Genomic DNA, 20,610 nt, shown 5'->3' on the forward strand with positions numbered 1-20,610 from the left:
TCTTCCCTGTGAGGGTAGTGAGGCACTGGAACAGGCTGCCCAGAGCAGCTGTGGCTGCCCCATCCCTGAAGTGTTTAAGGCCAGGTTGGACGGGGCTTTGAGAAACCTGGTCTAATGGATGGTGTCCCTGCCCATGGCAGGGGATTGGAACTGGATGATCTTTAAGGTCTCTTCCAACCCAAACCATTCTGTGGTAATTCCGTAATTCTCCCTTCAGCCGGTCTGTGTGGGGATTACGAGTCAGTTACTCTTATGACTTCTAACACCTGTGTTGCCAACCACCTACAGACGCTGGATGTCTTACACAGCTCGAAGGAGCTGTCATTGTGCTCACACGGAACAATCACTTCACTGACGGAACGGCAGCGGCCCCTTCCGGAAGCTGCCCGCCCCGTACCCGCCCCTTCCGCCTTGCGGGGGGCGCTGGTGCTGCCAGCCGCCACTTCCGGACGGGTGATGGGGTGGTGGCGGTGGCCGCCGCCGCCGCCGGAGCGAAGGAGGGCGCGCAGGACCCGCCGCTGCCGCCGCTCCGGGGCCGGGCGCTGCGGCACCGCCACTTAGCGCTGCTACGGTTGCCGCGGCGGCAGGTGAGCTGGGGTCCGTGCGGGGTGGGCCGCTCCCCTCCTCTGTGCCCCGCGGGGGTCGTGCGCTACCCCGCAGCGGAGCGCCGGGGCCGCCCTGGTCTTGGGAGGGAGCCCGCTGCTGAGCGGCTCGGTCCGCGGGCTGCCTCCGCTGCGGCGGGGCCGGCATGTGCGGGCTGCGGGCGGGTTCCGCGAGTCCCGTGAGGGGAAGGGCTGCACCGGTCCAGTTGCTGTGTTGTGGGAGAGCAGCTGCGTTTGCCGCAGGAGCGGGGGGAAAGCCTCTTGAATTATCCGTTGTCACTAAAATCCTCTCCAGCATAGAGGTGCCATCGCCACCCTGCGATCTGGGTGGGCAGACAGGCTGTCGGCCGCGCAGCCCTGAGCTTTCGACGCTGCCTTTTGAGGAAACCAGTCTGCTCAGACACTGAAAATCGTGCGTGTTTCTCGCTTAAGTTACTTCGTCTGCTGTGGAGGGGATGAAGCGGTTTAGTCCTTGTGCCTGGTTGGGTCGATGTCATTCTGAACTTTGTGTATTCTCTACTTCAACGATGATGAACAAGGAGAAAGCCTCGCTAGGAGACAGGGCGTGAGCGTACGTACGTGTCGGGGAGGCGGCAGGATCCGCGAGTGGGTCACACACCAGGTGGGTCGGGGCGTGCTGCTACTGCGCGGGCCTGGGAAAAGAGGGAAATCGTCTGGTTTCTCATTCCTGTGTCAGCCTGCGCAGGAAACAACTCCTCCCTGGGAGTGATGCTTTGTGCCGGTCTTACAGTTAGATAACTAAACAGTTGTACCAGGTCGAAACTGATATTCAGCTGTCTGAATTTCTCTGCCAATGGTATAAAATTGGTGCGTTTCCTGAGAGCAGAATATTTAGTTCTGAGTAAAAAAGTTTCTGAGCATGTAGGATTTGATAATTACAAAGCAAAGTGCTGTTACCCTGTTCGCATGCATGCTCTTCAAGATTTGGGATTAAATGGAGGAGTGTGCCTGTGTGGGACAGATTTTGTGTGAGTTTAAGGCCTGAGTGTGTTCAGAAAGTTGAAACTCTGCAGGAACTGTTATCTGCTCACTGTCTCAAATCTACATCACTAATATCTTAGGTGGCTTCTTGGACTTAATGATTCCTTTAATGATTCCCAATTGCTGTTTTTGAAAAATAGGGCAGGGTTTTTCAGCTCTGTAAGTTAATGGAAGAAGGGGCAAAGGAGAGGCAGGTTTACTGTTCATGTATGTATTGGTTTGTAATTGAAGTGGTCTCATGGTTTTGTATTTGATACTTCAGTTTGCAAAATTTGTGTTATAAAAACCCAACACATGTTCTGTGTTGTAAGGTGACCGTTCTGTGACTTGATGGAAGATTCCACTTGTGCTAAGTATGCTTCATTTCCAAAGAGCTCCCTTGTGCAGCTGGACATGGTGTCTGTACCACCTCCACAGAGCAGCTGATCATGCTGTGTTCTGGAGTGGCAAGAGCTCAGTGAGACATTCCCTGGCATTTAAATGCCCCTCAGGTGTGGTTGGGGATGCCTCTTGCCGGGTATCAGAGATAAGGAAATGCCTCTGGTCTTGTTTCTCCTTTGGCTCTCTGTGATAGAAAAAGAAGGTGGAATTAACTCACAGGATTGGGATGGAGTGATTTTTATACCCAGTGGAAGGAAATTCTTTGGGAAGTTTCATAAGTTTTTTGTTGCGAAAGTGCTACTTAGATATGAAGGAAACATTCTGTATATTTGTAAAGAGCAAGAAATTTGAATTATCTTGTTTGCTGTTCTGTACGATCTTTTTGATGGCTGGTTGGCATCTCTTTTTTTTTTTTTTCCCCATAGCATGGAATTAAAAACACAGGTTAGCCTAGGAGCTGCAATCTTTTCAGGCTCTATACTATCAGTTTGCTTTGTACAGAGCTCAGTTTTGCAGCCTGTTGAGCTGGTTGAGGTCTATAAACCATACTACTTTATAAATGTTGATTTGATAATCACATAACCTTTAAAACTTTTTTATTTCTAATTTATTTTAATACCTCTAAAATGAGGAAGGCTTCTGGATTTTTCACTAGACTAGAAAGATCAGGTTGTGAATGATCGTGGAGATCAAGAACAAACACAGTTTCACTTCAGATACTGTTAATGGAGAGTTTGTTCATGTCCTCCCAGTTACCATCCTAAGATGAGGGTATGGGAAGAAAAGAAAGAAATAAAAGGGGAAAAGCAAACCTGAATTGTTTTACTACTAAGCTGTATAAGGATAAAGAGCAGCAGGCATTCTGTTAGGAGATGGATATACTATTTCTTGAAGTCGGAGGAACAAATACTTGACACTTGACATTTAGCGTGTGAAATGTTCAAGGTCTTGTACAAATATTAATGAAATACTGTGAATTATATCCTAAGAGAAGTGGTTGGAGTACTTGATCAGTTGTTTAAAAATCACTTGAGTGTGTCTTGAATTATGGTTGTAGGATAAAAAAATGTTTTGTTAGCTGGTTAGTAGATCAGGAGTTGAGCTGCTCTAAGTGTTCACTTGAGTGTAGTACAACTCATTTGGTTTAATGAGGTGTAAAAGCCAGGGAGCGGTTAGCTTGCTGCAATATGTAACTGCACTTAGAGGTTCTTAAGACAAATATTTTTAGCTTTCAGGACTTTCTGTTGTAGCTGCTGTCGGTTTTGCATGGAGGCGTTCCAACAGAAGGGCTCTTCCAAGTATATGGAGTTAGTCTTTGATTTTTACAGTATCGGTTCTATATTTTCCACAATGCAGCACTTCAGTAAATGATTCTTGAAGAGCACGTTTTCCTTGATGGTTTAAAACTTAAGACATACAATAAACTAAATGAGTGTTACTATATGACATTTCTTATCTTACTTTCATAAATAGCATTAAGACACTTGGGTACAGATAAAATACTGCTGATAATCTTGCTTACTAGAAATGTTACTGAAACAAATCGACAGCAAAGTCACTAAAACAATGCAAGTTTTGCAGAAATCTCTCTGCATTTGAAATTACTCTATGCTTGCTTCAGGGAAATACTTAGCCAATTTTTTGGGCTCATGGTGGGCATTGTGCTGTGTTGGATCAGTTTAATATAGCATGGTAGCTATTGTATTAAAACCACTTGAAAAATCATGTTTTTGTAAGTGTTCTTTTTTTCTGTTTACAAGATACTGTACTATATATGGTGGCATTTAGAAGGTAAGGATGAAGGCACTGTATACTATATGGCAATGAAATCTCGGGTGCTATTTGCTTGAAATAAGCACTGGAGAATTCAGAGTTTTCAGGAAGAGCAAGTGACTAGCTTCTGATGCAAGTCACCAGGGTGTCCAAGACTTTTGATGCATAACAAGGCAGTGCTGTATGTTCTTCTTCCAGCACAGCATTACTAAGTTGGTACGTGACAGTAGCCTTACTATTGCAGGCTGGCTCAGTGCTTGTTTTTGTGTATGGCTTTTTTGTGCTGGGGAGCTCAAATCTGGGTCTTGTTCACATTGTGAACGAGCAGCCTTTGTACAGAAGAACTTTTCCCCTGAAATGTGAGATGTTGTACTCCTAGCCCAGCGGGCCCAGTGAAGGAGGGGCTGAGTTGGAATTGCCTATATTCACCTTCATCTTGAAACCTTCTGCAAAGAAATGTAGATTAAATCACTTGAAATCTAGTAGTTTTTCCAGTGTTCTTCCTAAAATTCCTCTCAAGGATAGTGAAAATTGAGCCTAGCTGGGAGGTGGGGAGAAAAATCAAGAGGCATGTCAGCAGAGAGAGCCACAGGTTCTCCCAGGCCCATGAGGGCAGGTGGTGAAGCAGTGATGGTGCTGGTAGTTTTGCATGCATGTCTGGAATAAACAAATCCAGTCAGCATTCCGCTAACTGCTGCAGAGTAACTAGGATCTTATTTAACCCTTCAGCTATCGTTCTGATGTAATCAAGTTTTGTTTCTTTGTAGCCTAATGTTAGTGTGATAGTATTGCTACTTCTCCTTGGCTCTCCTTTTTTCCACATTTTTACCTCAATATACTGACTCACAGTCTGTATGCTAGGAAAGTTAGGGACTTAATGGTTGACCAGCAGTAATTCAGTAGAGGAAAACATGATAGGTTTATGTGTCATCATTTTGAGAGAGATCAATTTTCTATATTTAAATATATCTCTAGGAAAAATACTGTGCTAACAACTAGGGTATTTTCAGCCTCTCAGAAGCATCTCTTCTTAAAATGACCTGACCAAATTGTGGAAATGTTCATGGCTTATACGGGTAACATTTTTCTTAAAAAAAAAAAAAAAAAAAAAAAAAAAAAAAAAAGAAAAAAGAAAAGAAAATACTTATACACGTGCTTTAAGTTCATATTCAGTTGTGTTCATGGTGTTAATTAAAAGGCTGGGAAAGGAAAAAGGGAAACAGGACATGTGATAGGTGCTGCTGATGAGCTGACTAAGTATAAAGTCACAGTAATCAACTAGCTAGCTACAGACATTGCTGATGTCAGGCAAAAAGTATATTTTGCCCTCTGACGCTTAAGTTTGTGCTTGCTCTGTTACTCATGCATGTTATTCATAAGTAAGTAATGTTATCCAGTATCTGGTTTCACCAATAAAACCAGTAATGTAGAAGGTAAAGTACTTACCAGTGTTGTTTTCTTTCAGAAGAAGAGTATGGTTTTCTAGGTGACTTAGTCTCATCTGCTGTGTTCATCAGTCTTGTGTTGCAGGCTGGTAGTACTGAAGATGTTACATAGCATTCTTAAGCTTCAAAAATGAATAGGAGCAATTGGCACAGAGATCTGTATTGTGTTCCAGGTGCTAAGAATGCTAGGGAAAGTTCTCCCAGATCCAGCCCATTCAGTAGTGACCTTTGATGAGTATGCTCATTCAGTGTTGTAAGGTTACTTCTGTTGCACATTTGGTAAGGTTTGATTTTTGTTCCTGTAGTGCCAGATGAAGAAACATTAGGCTGGTATTAGGCTACTTGACTTGTGACAAATGGACAGAATTCTTGTAGGTTAGGGAGAGTTTCCTGCCTTTGCTCTGGTTACAAATCAGTAAGTTGAGTGTATTTTTGGTGAGTCTAAATTTACTGTTATTAAGGAAAACTGATGATGATTAGTGTTACAAAATACCCTGTGATTAACTTTTTTTTGGTTTTTGTTTTTTTCCTTCTTCAGTATTTAATCTGTATTTCTGAGTAAGGAAAGCTGTAAATCCAGATAAGCAACTCAAGTTTTGTTTGCTTGTTTTACTGGATGTTTTGGATTTTGTGTGAGAATAATGGTGATAACACACTGATTAATTGTTGCTAAGTAGTGCTGACCCTAAGCAAGGCCTTTTCGATTTCGGATGCTCTGCCACTGGGGAGATGCACAAGAAGCTGGGGTGGAGCACAGCCAGGACAGCTGACCCAAATTAGCTTAAGGGGTAATCCATACCATAGAACATTATCCTCAGTATATAAACTGGGTGGAGTTGACCAGGAGCCACCAGTCGCTGTTCGGGGATGGGCTGGGTATTGGTCAGCAGGTGGATAGTGACTGTATTGTGCATCACTTGTCTGTCTTGGATTTTATTCACCTCTCTCTTCTTTTGTTATCTCCCTTTTCATTGTTGTTGTTCAACTATTAAACTGTTCTTATCTCAGCCCATGGGTTTGGTTTGAGACTCTCTTCCCCAATCCACTGGGACAGGATGATGGGGGTGAGTGAGCAGCTGTGTGGTACTTAGTTGCCAGCTAGGGTTAAACCAAAACACTGGAGTAAGGTAAAAATATGTAGTACAAAAAAGGTCAATTAACTGATCATTAATTACAAATTAAATTTCATAATTTCTTTTGTTAATAGCTGTGTGAACAAAGTAGTTGTTACAGTTGTTTTGAGCAAGACTTTCAAAAATAGTAAAATAACATAGAAATGAAAAAATACTGTTTCATAGGGAGAAGGAAAAATGCAGTAAATGCAGAGATTCTAGTAGTGCTTCATGGTTGTTTTGGCAACTATTTAAATCAAGGTGTTAAAGCTTATATACATACTGACCATATATGGAGTTTTGAGAAATTAAAACTATGCGTTAAGTACGTGTCGTTGATATACAATCAACTCCAGAGAGAATATCTTCAAAAGTAGCACTCCCATAAATCTTTTTTAAGAGCAAGTTTGATTTGTGCACTCCTTCTAAACTATTTCTTTTGCACTGCTGGGAAATATCATTGGACAAATTGAATCTTCCCTGATAGGAAATAAATAAGTATGTGGTCCTATTAGACGTAAGCTGGAAGAAAAAGTTGCATCCAATAATTAGGGTAGGAGCTACTTCTAACAATAAGAGGTACAGTACCTCTTTAAAGAGAGAAGTGAGAAGGAAAGAGCTCCTCTTTTTGGAAGAGCTGTGTCCCTGAAAAAGATATATACCTGTGTTGAACATTCATGATGGGTTTGAGTACCTGTTTCCTATGTTCAGAAGCTAAATAATAGATTATAAATAGACTGTTTCCTTCCTTTCATTCTGAAAACTTTGATGTATGTGGCACTAGTGTATTGTACTGTCCTGTTTTCTGAGATCTGCTTGGCATGATTGAAGCATGCTAGTGAATGGGACTTTTTTTTGAGTACAAAAGAACCATTGTGAAATGGTAGCTGTTTCTTGGATGGTACCTGTACATAAACCACCAAATATAAATTATGCACAAATCCATTCTGTATTGCTGTAGGTCTTAAATATTGGATAAGCTTTTTATTACTGTGACATCACCGGTAGCCTTTCCAAGTTTTTTCATGTATTCCACATAACTTTCTGTGGTTATATTCTTTTCTGGTGGTTGTTCTGAATGTTCTGGTGACTTGTCAGCTCCAAGTGACTAAAATGTTCCTGAGATGTCTTGCCTTCCTCAAACCATATTCTAGAGTCAAGAAAGCAGTTAGTGAGAAATCTGTATGAAGAGAATACATATTTTCTGGGATTTATGTGTTATCTATTACCACATTACTTTTGAAGATACTTTGGAATTAAAGCTAATGCTTCATTTTTAGTAATGTTGTTTTGAAAGCTGAATATTTTAAAGTATTTGCAATATAATAAGCATCTGAATTACTGAGATCAAACAAAGATATAAATGTGATGGCTGCACCATCAACATACAACTAAGATGCCTCAGGTCCATATTATTGTAGATACCTAGTCTTAGGTTTACTTGGGAGGGGCTGGGGGGGAAATGTCATGCCAGCAAAGCTTCAGTATATATTTTAAAACAGTGGAATGTATTGGACCTGTAATGTATTATTTTAGCTTTAATTTAGTTTTATGTGGTTGATGGCTATACTTTCTTAGTTTATGAACTGCAAACAGTGGAAAAGACTAATGATTAAGCTGGTATTTAAACAGAGTAAACTTTGTTTTTCATCTCCTGGTGCAATTAATAAACTCAATTTTATTTTTTTATTTATTTTTTTTAACAAAAGAATAAAATTAGACGGGGTACACGTAGGAAATACTCTGCTTTTTGGTAGCTTTAAATTTCTGTTTAGGAACAAGTGAGAGAATCTTAATGTAGTTTTGCTTGAATAAAAAATGTTTTACAAGCATTTTTTTATTACTTACCTAATGAATTATACGTCTGTTTTTCAGCTGGCTCTTTTATAAAAAACCTTGTGCTAATTAAGCATCTAAAATCACACAAAATACATTGGCATTTTGTTAATCTTTGTAAACATTCAGGTCTTGTCTCTTTCTCCAATATGTAACAGGTCAATTTTATTGGCGGATAGAGAAGGATGATGGCAGGCAATAGCCAGCTTTGCATTCGACGCTGGACTACCAAGAACGTGGCCAAGTGGCTGAAGGAAGAAGGCTTCTGTGAATATGTAGATGTTTTGTGCAATAGACACAGGCTAGACGGAATTACGTTGCTGACACTTACTGAGTATGATTTACGATCCCCTCCTTTGGAAATCAAAGTCCTGGGGGATATCAAAAGGCTAATGTTGTCCATACGCAAACTACAGAAGCAACATATTGATGTCCTAGAAGAGCTGGGTTACAACAGTGATAGTCATGTTGGCACAAGCCCAAGTGTTGGTTCGCTACAGGGCACAGATTGGTTTTGTAATGGTGAAGTACCTCGGGACTATGATGGACCAATTACTGACTCAAATGGTGATCAATATCAATATGCAAATGGAAAAAACAAACACTCTACACGAAGACTGGACCCAGAGTATTGGAAGACAATTTTAAGCTGTGTGTATGTCTTCATAGTGTTTGGCTTTACATCATTTGTTATGGTTATAGTACACGAGCGAGTACCTGACATGCAAACATATCCACCTCTACCAGACATATTTCTAGATAGGTAAGAAATTTTCCTTTAAAACAAAACAGTAAATTGGTAGTTAAAATATAGACTGTCTTTTTTTCATTCTCAAAGTTTCATGTGCTCTTGAAGATGCCTCTGAGACATAGTAATTGGACTATAGTAAACCCTCCTACTAAGATTGAAATGTGCATCGGTTAGTTGCAGAGATTTAGGCTTCTTAATGGAAAATAATTTGAGCTGTTGTTTAATTCTATGTCTTTAGCTAATAACGACACAGGAATTAATTTGTTTAACCTCTTATTCTAGTAGAAAGGGTGATGGTCAGCTGGCATAAATAATCTGGCATATGCTTTTTCTGAAATCCAGGTGCTGCTATGAAGCCTAACATGTCTTGATACAGAAGAACTTTTGATGGAGGAATATTTTGATCTGCTAGTGAGCAAGGAATTGAAAGGGAATAGCATAGATGGTATATTTTTGCTGTCTCCCTGCTGTCAATTTGTTGAAAATGGTTTAGGGAGACTCTGAAGTAGACCGAATAGACCAGCATCTTTTTTAACCATAGAGTATCTGTGTACTAAAACAGTGTTGTGACTTACACAGTACCCACTCATTTTTAAAGAAAATATTTCACTTCAGGCGACAAAGAGACACAGTAGCAAAGGTGAAATTTAGTCATTGGCTACAGATTGAATAGAGGATAAATGCTCCCTTTGAGGAAGTATGCTTGCACCATAGAGGACTTACTGCCTAGGGGAGTTTTTAAAAGACGAGATAAACTAGTTAAGAGTTTTTGTGATCTCCTTATTCCTGCAAGTAATTTCCATTTTTATTAATGGTTTTCATGATGTCAGTAAAAGTCTAATCTTTCGAATAGGTGTGCTGAATCCCCGGTAAATTTAGGTATAATTCAGCAAGGGGAGAGAGAATGTGAGCTATGACATTACCGGATTTTGTTCACAGGGCACTACCATGGTATTCAGTGGGCAGGAGGATGGGGAGGTCAGAAAACAGCAGCTTTCAAAACAATGTGAGGAGATTACTACAAAGCTAGCATTTGAGCAGTGCTTTGCTACCCCTTTGTATCAGGGAGAACACAAAGCTATGAGGAGCAGCCTCTCTTGAAATCTGTTTATTTGTATTTTGGTAAAATTGCAGAGTGGAAATTGTTACTCGTGTGTGCAAGAAAGTATTAAATCTTTTGACAAGCAAGGCCAAAAGGCTTACATATAGTGATTATCACTGAAATCTAACATTGAAAGCAAATTTTATTTTTCCTAATGCTTTTCTGTGTCATTTTGCTTTATCACAAGTGTTTAGGATTTCAGGCTTTGCAGCATTTCATTAATTGTGTTGACATGGCATTCTTGCAAGTATAAGCTGCATAATTGACATGATGCAAGTTTGTGTCAGAATGAAAAAGGTTGTTGGGAAACAATGGTAGAGGAATACATCCTCTTAGTAAATCACACATGTAAATTAAGAGAGCATACTAGTGATTTTGTTTGACTTAGTGAATTATGTTTAAATGTCTGCTGAAAAGAATTATTACAAAGGAGATAATTAAAAATTAAGTAAAATTCTACTTCATTCTGTCTAACAAAATAATTTTTGGCTGTAGTTTAAACTCTTGTCAGATTAATGCGAGTTAGTTTTGTAGTTAGAACTTTGTATGCCTTTATTCTCAATACTGAGACTAGAAATAAAAAATTAAGCCTTTGTATTGTAAGTTAACTTTCTTGCTTCATCCGTTTTTGTTAGTGTCCCTAGGATACCATGGGCTTTTGCTATGACTGAAGTATGTGGCGTAATTCTTTGCTACATTTGGCTGTTGGTTCTTCTGCTTCACAAACACAGGTACAGTATATAAAATTCAAAATATCTGGTAATTTGATTCAGAGAAAGAACTGTAACTAAAAGTTATGATGATTGTTTAAGATTTTCCATTCAGTAGGAATCTTACAAGCTTCTAACATGTCTCTGTTAAAATGGGGTAGAGAGGAGTTAATCAAGAATGGTCACTTGTGAATCTTACAAAAGAATAATCTGAATTTACTTTTCTACCAGATTTATATGTGGTTTCCTTCAGAACATAGGTATTTCAGAGAGTTGCCAGTATATACTCTCATACTCTTAACAATTTTGTATATAAGAAAATCCTATGAGAATGAAATTCCACAGGATGACTGAGCCAGCCTAGCAGCTTGCTGTCACAGAAGGGTAGAAAACCCTTTTGTGTGCGTGCAGATTTTAAGTTAAATTTTTACAGTTTGTTGATTTTTATCATTTTGCCAGCAGAAGGTATGAATGCCAAAGCTAGAACAAGTGTAGCTGCAGAGGAATGGAGCTGTACCTTTTGGTGACTGTAAGCTTGCTACAGTGTCTCAGCCTGTCATGTGGAACCATTACAGTACTACTTTAAAAAAATAAAAATTAAACAACAAAATTACTGTGAAACTTGCAGCAGTGATCAAGGGACTGTATGGGATTAATTTGGAATGTGGGGAAATGTTTTTATCATAACTTTGCTGATTTAAAAATACAGTATATTGGGATTCTTGCACTCAGTTCCTATGTACTTTTCCTAGATCTATACTTCTGCGAAGGCTGTGCAGCCTCATGGGGACAGTATTCTTATTACGCTGCATTACAATGTTTGTTACCTCACTTTCTGTGCCAGGCCAGCACTTGCAGTGTACTGGAAAGGTAAAAACTTAAAATGCTTTAAATAAATTATCTTTTTTTATTTTTATTTTTTATTTTCTATATGATTAAGATTGTTGTGACCATAATGTTGGATTTGTGTTTGTAAGAACAGCGATGTTTCTCTCCTGTTCCACTCCACACCCCTTCATTAATTGCCATTGTCCTTAGGGGTCTTAGAAGCACTTGCCACTTTGGAGAGGGGATAGTTATTCGGGAAGGGGTGTTCAGAATATTTAACAGTGTAAACTGGAGAGACTACATTGGAGGAGCGTGCACTTAAGATACTGACTTCATGAAGAAAGGCTGAAAGTGGAATAATTGCATCTATGTCTTGCTGGATGGATGGGGTTTTTTTGGGGGGAAAGGGTTCAAACCCGTTTTATTATTTCATCCCTTCTAATAACCCCTTATTAGAACATGTGATTTTGTGGTTTCATCCTAACCTCTAGTTAGAAGAAGTTTGAGCTGAATATATTGGAAATTTGACAAGGACACAGTGGGAGGTTGATAACCTACATTTTAATGAAAGACCCATGATAAATGCATGATAAATGTATTAAATAGACATGATGCTGTAAAACTAACTTTAAGGACAGCTTCTCGGGAAGTGGGGTTAGAACATAGTAAAGGTTAATATTACTGTCTTTCAGTTGTATGGCAATGTTTGGGCAAAACTCCAGCGGGCATTTGCAATATGGAGTGGCTTTGGCATGACTCTTACTGGAGTACATACGTGTGGAGATTATATGTTCAGTGGCCACACTGTTGTCCTGACAATGCTCAACTTCTTTGTCACAGAATGTAAGTACAGAGTGTCAGTACTTAAATGTCCCTAACTGTTAAGAATATGAGCTGCTTGCTGTCAACCAAGGGTGCGAGAATATAAATACTTTAATGTCCTTAAGTATTAAGAATATCTGCTGCTTGACCTCCTCAAAAAGTTCAGTGTGTAACATTTAAGCAAACAAATAAAAATTCAGATTGCTGTGCCCTTTCTCAGGTTTGTGACAGTTCACTTACAGACAGAAAAGAAAAAGCACCTAGATTAATGGAGGGATGAATAGGGCACATTTGAAAGAACACGTGAGCCAAGAAAATTAGAAAGGCTTTCTAGCTTGCTAATGGGAGAACACTAGGGAAGATACTTCCCTAGGTATCTGCCAGTGATCCCCTGTTGAGAAAAATACCTGGCTGTACATTTAGTATAATCCATAGATCCATAAAGCTGAACTACCAAACCTCGTAATGAGTGAGAATATATGAAACAGTAGTGCTCTTCTGTAAATACAAAGTGTGATTTGATATGTTATGTAACAAGCTAAGATATTTAGTTTGAGTTCACTAATGATGGAAGGACTGCATGAACAGGGTTATGTGTTTTATAACATTTTTCCCCTTATTACATGGAGAAAAGGCATGATTTTCATTAATAGAAGTTAGTTGAACAAAGAATTCTGCTTTGTGTAGTCCTAAACCATTTTAGGATGCTCTGTTCATCCAGAAATGCTTAATAGCTGTATTTGTAAATGAACTTATGAAGTGATAAGACACGAGTTGTACCATTGTTTTTGTTGGCTTTATTGCACCTGTAGATTTAAACAGTATTTCCAGATGGAGACAGTAAGTTCATCACATTTTTGGATGAAAAATCTGTATAAAACCTGGAAGTATCTAGGCATGGATTTCATAATGACCCAGATTTTTGAGACATTGAAGGTTAGTGGTTTTCTGTTTTCTTCTAGATACGCCAAGGAGCTGGAACTTCTTGCACACCTTGTCCTGGGTCCTGAATCTCTTTGGAATCTTCTTCATTTTGGCTGCACATGAACATTATTCTATAGACGTCTTCATTGCCTTTTACATCACTACAAGACTCTTTTTGTATTACCATACATTGGCTAATACTAGAGCGTATCAACAGAGTAGGAGAGCAAGGATCTGGTTTCCTATGTTTTCTTTTTTTGAATGCAATGTTAATGGTACTGTTCCCAATGAGTATTGCTGGCCTTTTTCAAAACCTACTATACTGAAAAGATTGATTGGCTGAAGAGTGTGTAGGTCAGTTCAGATTTTTATGAAGCGTTATGACCAAGATCCTACAAGGCTAGTGGCGGGGGGAATGTAAAGTAATAATTTTCACTCTGTGATCTCCTCCCCTTTGTCTTTGATTCTTAGCCATGAGATGGTGTTCCCACACTTCACAGGGCTGTATTTTGTTTTCTTGTTGCTAAAATAGAAAACAGTGGGGACTGGTAAAGGCTATCCAGGAACCATGAATATAAACCAGAATACTGTTACCCTTAGTAAGGTTCTATGTGAATGTTTATGTAACTTTAACCTCAAATACGTGCTTGTACTGAATATAATGGGGTTTTTATTTACAGGTCCAAATAATCTCTGTTACCTGACATGCCAGCCTTTATGTTTACTTACTAAAAAATTAGAACTTTATGAAGACTTTCTTTTAAAAGAGTCGTAAATGTAATTTTCAAAACAAACTCTGTTTATACTTAAAGATTGAGGAGTACTGTGTCATAATGAAGAAAACAGTATAGTTCCTTGCTGAAAGGGTCTCTTAACTGTTAAATAACAAGTCTTAAAGTATAATCAACAGTATAAACGGTCTGCATAGAGGTTGCCAAAAATGAAAGTCTGCCTTGTGGCTATGAAGTGATGATGTTTTATTTTAATGAGAGCTTATTTAGTCTAGTCTATCAATGTGTCTATATGGTTATTCTAGCACTTGGAAGTTTTCTCTTTTGTGTTTAAATAAATGAGTTAAAGTAAACGCTACATCTACTGAAAGTAAAGTTAATTTAGCTTTAGTGAGTTTTAAAGCCACAAAATAACTTTTGTGTGGTTTTAATTGCTTTATACCCAAACCTGTGCATGTTTTTTTAGGAGCAGCTCTTTAACATTGGAAAATAAGGAAAGTTATATTCATATATCTTAATGTCCCATAAATGGATGGGGAAAATGCATGTAGTAACTCTTTCAAGAAAAGTAATAATAGTGAGTATTGGAAATAGTGCTCATATTGATGTATGTTTTAGCACTCTGGTGTCAACAATATGGTGAATATCTCTGGATATATATACACAGTATATTTGCTTATTTATATAAACACACAGAGTATATGTTCTTCTAACAAGTATGGAAAGAGACTAGTTCTTAAGTTGCTCATTTACCACACTGAAAGCTAAAAGTACCATATGCAGTTGAGTTTTGGTTGTTAAAAAAAACCCCAAAACACACACACACAAAAACCCAAACACAACAAAATACCCCTCAAACCCAGTCTCTTGAGTCTATAATGCGTAAGCAAGGGTCACAGAGTTTGTGATTTCTTATGCAGTCATTTTTAACGGGACGATACTAATGTTGGTTGTAAAGACTTGAAATCAGATTTGTGCTAAATGAAAACTTCCAGGCAAGTGGTGCAAGTCATAAAAATGGTGTAGACCTTTTAATTTGGTCTTATGTTACTTTTTTAACCTAATTTAGCTCCTATTCCACAGAGCAGTTGTGCATCTTGGAGTATCTTGGTATTGAGCACACATAGGTTGTACTACTCTGCAGGCTTTTATATTTCTAACATTCCGATTTTTTAGCAAAATTTCAGGTTTAATACTATATTATTCCATCTGCCATAGCCTGATGGCTCTTGCTGTCCAAATTTGGGGAAATTAAGAAAAAAATCAGAAAATATTCTGAAAGATTTAAAGACTTTTCATTTGCTGTTCTTACCTTTCTGATTTCAGAAAGGCGATCTGAACATTCCTCTTGAGACTTTATAAGAAGAGTTCTATTTATTAATTTATATTTGCCTTTTCAATGCACACACAGTTATGAATACTATTTTTTTTAAACTCTAGGAAACATCTGTTCTCAGGATGTGCAGCATTCTATTCTGAATTACAACATGTGGAGAGGTATGCACTTAAACTTGCAATGCTGTTGATTCTGGAAAGAACCATGTCAGTGCTATAGCTATGTCAGTGGCATAGCTGTGTCTAAACTGAAAAATTACTTTCTAACTTAGACATGCAGGAGAATTTTCAAGTACAGCCCAGTGTAACAATGTTTACATAAAGTAAAGCTATCATTTCAATAGTATTTCTTTTAATGAAGTTCATATACTTAAAGCATAAAATTTCTCTCTTTGTTCTAATTTAATTTTTCAAACTCTGTTAAGTAAATCCATGTTTTAAATCAGCATCACCTATCAGTGGTTTTTAAAGGAAGCTTCTTGTTCTGTGCTGATTCCCTTGATGCTGAATATCTAAATCCAAGATAAGTAATAAACAGAGACTGGTTTTGTGAACATTGAAGTGAGTTAAAAGATTGTCAGTCTTCAATTTTGGAAGTTCGTTTTGTCTCTCTATAAACATGCAAGAGGAAGGCTTGAAATTGATAGAGGATGTGAAAATCTGATCTAACATGCAGAAGAGCACAGGTCAGTCTGTAAAGTTGGTAATGAAGCTTTTTGTTAACTAGATGGAAACAAGTTGCAAGTAACTGACAGGCTTAAAATTCTGTACCTCCTTTTTCAAGAGTCAGTGTTTCAGAAACCTTGCTGCTTCTCTGTTGCTGACAAGCTCTTTTAAGTAAAGGCAGCACAGCATCATTTGGCCTTGGATTTAATGCCAAATATGTTCAGGGTTGTCTTTCTCCCTTATGTTCATGCACCAGTCTTCTTGCTGTCCTTTAACTTGCTGCATCTATTTTGTGCAAAGTCATTTTCTGTGGTCTGTGGGAGTGCACACATAATCTGAATTCAGAGTAATTAATGAATTATTGCATTATGTCAGCAAGTACAAGTGTCCAACAACATTAGTCTAGTACTACGAAGTGCACAATCTAATCAAGTAGTAAAGTCTTAATAACTCTGTATATAAAAAGGAGGGAGAGGATCACTTTTTTTCGTGGTTTTTTTTTTTTTGGTAGCTTAGCAAATCTAGTAATGTTTGAGACTTGACAATAGTCTTAAGCTTTTCCTTATTATTACCAGTTTGGGGATTTGTATGCACATACTGCAAGTGATAGACACATAGGCACTCCCACCTCCTTTTTCTTTTTTTCTTTTTTTTGTTGTATCTTATGATACAGCTTCTCATAAAGCTTTCCTAAACCTTTTGCCTTTAGTTTTTCCTTTCTAAAAGATCCCTAAAACTAGTGGGTTTATGACATTACACTTGCATACAGAAATAAGACTTTGATAGATCTGGTTTTTAACAAGTTGTGATTACACTGGCAAAAGCTTATGGAAGGATCTTTAAGCAAGGTTCCTCCAACTGTTCTTCAATAATGATATAGAAAGCTTCCATATATGTTAATTAACTTCACATCCTCTGGCAAACAAGGTAACACAAAGTATTGTTACAGAAATGTAGATAAGCTGGAAGTATTTAAATGTCCAAGACTAGCAGGAATTGCATCTTGCAAGTATATTGCTTGTGATGAAGCAAATTATATGCTTAACTTTAAGCAATCACTACATACACTTGATTTCAGTAAGGGTTACCACCTTTGAGTTTAAGCATTTTCTTGGATGAGGCCAAGTGCATGCTGTATGGGGTATACTCTACAGTAATGGGAATAGGTAATGTCACTTTCTTTTGGGTCTTCCCCCCTCCAATCTACTATAGAGGAAAACATTCCAGTAGAATTTCAAAGAAATTACTACTTAACTGAGTTCTGATAAAATAAATCTGCGGAAAAAAAAAAGGGGGGGGGGTATCAAAATAAATCTTGGTAGCTGCTTTAAGAAGCAAGAGTCAGTTAAATGATTAAATAAAATGCTATTTTTTGATGCAAGTATGTTAAATAAAGTTATTCAGAAGTATTGAAACCCTTCAGTGAGGATAAAAGCACAGGTTCCTGCAATCTTCTTTTCTATATGGCTGTGTCTCATGTGCCAAAAAGAGTGTTGAAGGGAAAGAGGGAAAGTTGAACTCCGATGTCAGTACAAGTCTTTTGCAACAGTTGATATCTCCTTGGGTTTTGAGCAGCGTTTACATAGTGCTACGCTTGTTTGCTACTATTTAGTGGACAAAACTATTGTGGAGCTGAGTCCTAATCAATAAATACACATTTGAAGAAATAGCAGATATATTGGGGGGGGAAAAAGTAGGTTTTATGGACCGGGAGAATAACAAAATTAATCTATAATGACTGATAGTTTTTCATCCATGTAATTTCTACTGAAGAACTGGGAAGAATTTGCAGTAATCTACAGACAATATTGATTCTTCTGGGTTTTTTTAAATAATTAGTATACTTTTATAGAAACTTGACCTGTAACTACAGAAACCATAGTCTTGTCAAGATGGAAATATATTTGGCAGAAGTCGTAGCAGTGAATCATTTTACCCTATGAATTGTTTTATGCATTTAGACTTTATCAGTCAAAAGTTAATTGATAGACCACTGATGATCATACAGATTACTATTTCTGATGTATCTTTGATATCATCACTATTCTAATTGAAACAGTTTTTCTGGGAAAAAAAGTGCTTTGGAGTGAACCTATTGATGTCCTGTTTATTATATGAAGAAAACCACCAAAAAGACCCTCACAACCCCTCAAACACTATAGTATTGTGAACACTGAACTTCCCATACAGCAGTATCCTGCATACTTAGTATTTGTATCTTAAGAAATTTGCAGTGAGTATTATGTATGTAATTCAGTGACATGCATATTTTTAAAGACCATTTGTAGTAAGTGTGTAAGAACTTCAGATGATAAATGTGGAGCACAATAACCTGACCTAATAGCCCAGTGACTGTGTAGTTAGAATAAGTGTAATTTAATTTTGCTCTTTCAATTCAGTTTTGCAAATACAAGAAATATGTCAAATGTAAGAAACCACTAACTGCAAGTATGTGGTACTTAAGATAACAGGGATGTAGAAACATGGCTTTTCACACTGAACAGTTACTTCAGTTTTGTTTTGACAGAGAAAATAGTATTACCCTAATGGCTAGAAGGTATGCTAGGGAAGTTTACTGTAAATAAGTAAATATTGTTTTGATTCTAAACTCAGATTGAATTAATATATTGTTTTATATCTTTGTTGTATTAAAACATATTTAAAAGTACTAAAATAAAATATTTGAAAGATGACAAATGTTTGATTTACTTTATATGTAAAATGATGGCTCTCTATCTCTGTTAGCATTGTGACTGTAGACGTACACCTGAGTAATCTAGGTTTTAGAGTTGTTTTTCCTCAAAGCTCTGTTTTACTGGTATGAAAATGCATGCTGCACAATGATGTTTTTTCCACTTGTAAATTGTTTTGGCAAATTACTTAAATATTTTTGTTATTAGGAAGTTGGAAAATGCATTCCATCTTGTAAGACCTCAGTTAAGTATGACAAGAGGGCTTTCAAAAACTCATCAGCTGAGGTAACTTTGATGTCTCTAGGTATTGGTGGTGAATAGTGTTACAGTAAATCAACAGTCTATAAAAACTGTTGGGAAAAACTGTGAAAGAGTAAAGGTAGCTTCTGAAAACTTACTCTTCTAATGTGTTTGTGTGTTAGGCTTGTTATTTTCAATCACAGATTTCAGTCATCTGGTATGTGAAAGAATGTACACTTACTCCTATGGAGAAACTTAAACAGGATACCAAGTATGCTGTGTGCCCTGGAGCTGAATGTTTGTATTTGCGAATGGCAATTTTGAAATAATTTTGTGATCTTAATCCAGCTGAAATGTTCTCTGATTAGCGTGAGCCAGGAAAATTTAATGTACCGAACTGTTAGAAAGTTTTTCATTTACTTTCCTCTGAATTATAAAATCTTGATCCACCTGATAATTTAGATGAATTCTGAATATGAAGCTCTTCTTTGGTGTGACTTTTTTTTTTTTTTAATAATCAGTTGTTAAAGACCAGATTCAAAAAAGAAATGGGTGTGTCAATACCAATCTGTCTCAAAGGAAAATACAATTACAAGGCAGAGGGGGAAGCAAAAGCAAGAAGGTTCAGTGTACCAGTTGCAGACTATGTGGCCTATGGTTTAATGTTCTGGGAAGCAGTAGGTTGTGTTCTAGGCAACTTTAAGCAAGTATGTGCTTTGTGTGTTGTAAAACAGATTGGGAAGGCTTCCAGGGAAAATAGCTGCCTGCATCCAAGAATATGTTACAATACTGCTTAGAGATGTGAACTTTGAATAAAAAAAAATCTTTCCCTTCAGCAGTAACTTGCACTTCTCAGTGTTACTGCTACAACCAGAGATAGAAACAGTTGCTGCTATCTGTAATGAAGATATAACCCAGGATCTATGTAGATGGGCTTAAGTTTGGTGTTAAAATACAGGTAAAACACCTCTATATGCCCTACACTCTTAAGTGATAGAATCTGGCTATAACTGACTTCAGATTGTCCTCCTTGGACCATTTTGTTCTACTATAATTTGAGGCAATAGCCGTAACACGAAAGGGGCAGAGAGGAAGAGTAGACAGTAGCAGGCAACGTTTGCTATTTTTATTGTGGCACTGAAGAAGGGTCTTTAGTTAATGTAAAGAAAAGCAATTAATTTCATGGATCCTGTGAAGGAGAGTGGAGTATGCAGCTTGGGGGGGATTCCAAAACACATTAAGGAGGTGACTGTGTCCCCTAAGGAGTCTCTCTGGAGTCTCCCTGGTGTATGAATGGAAGCACTGAACATGTTGATAAAACTGTAACTAGCAATTTTGGTGTTTTTTGTAACTTTGTTACAAGTATCACCACAGAGGTTCCATACAGAGCTGAAGTTTTTGGATTCAAATTATTTCATGATGTTAGGGGTTGGGGGGGGGGGGGGGGGAAGGGTTGGCAAAACTAAGAACTTAAGATTTCTGTATTCTAACAGCACTTTTTAAAAGATTCCTTGGGGGGTTGGTTTTGGGTGGGGTTTTTTTGGGGGGTTTTGGTGGTGGTTTTTTTTTTTTTTTAATATTGTGGAAGGCTTGTAATACTGAACACAGAATAATAACCTGATATGACTATTGTTTATACATGCAGAGAAACTGTTGC

General features: G+C 37.8%; 1 protein-coding gene across 2 annotated transcripts; it reads left to right on the forward strand.

Moving 5' to 3' along the window:
* The first annotated feature begins 388 nt into the window (after positions 1-388).
* On the forward strand, positions 389-18,343 carry SAMD8 (sterile alpha motif domain containing 8). 2 transcript variants are annotated; one of them, XM_030487204.1, is made up of 6 exons: positions 389-587; positions 8,310-8,914; positions 10,640-10,735; positions 11,467-11,584; positions 12,235-12,385; positions 13,327-18,343. In XM_030487204.1, the coding sequence occupies exons 2-6, from the start codon at positions 8,337-8,339 to the stop codon at positions 13,629-13,631; spliced, it is 1,248 nt and encodes a 415-aa protein (XP_030343064.1). In that variant the 5' UTR covers positions 389-587; positions 8,310-8,336; the 3' UTR covers positions 13,632-18,343. The 2 variants fall into 2 exon arrangements, with proteins under 2 accessions (XP_030343064.1, XP_030343063.1); XM_030487203.1 differs by lacking the exon at positions 389-587 and adding an exon at positions 1,283-2,130.
* Positions 18,344-20,610: the final 2,267 nt, after the last annotated feature.

Source organism: Strigops habroptila, chromosome 5 (genome assembly GCF_004027225.2).
Source record: "Strigops habroptila isolate Jane chromosome 5, bStrHab1.2.pri, whole genome shotgun sequence".
Taxonomy (NCBI): Eukaryota; Metazoa; Chordata; class Aves; order Psittaciformes; family Psittacidae; genus Strigops; species Strigops habroptila.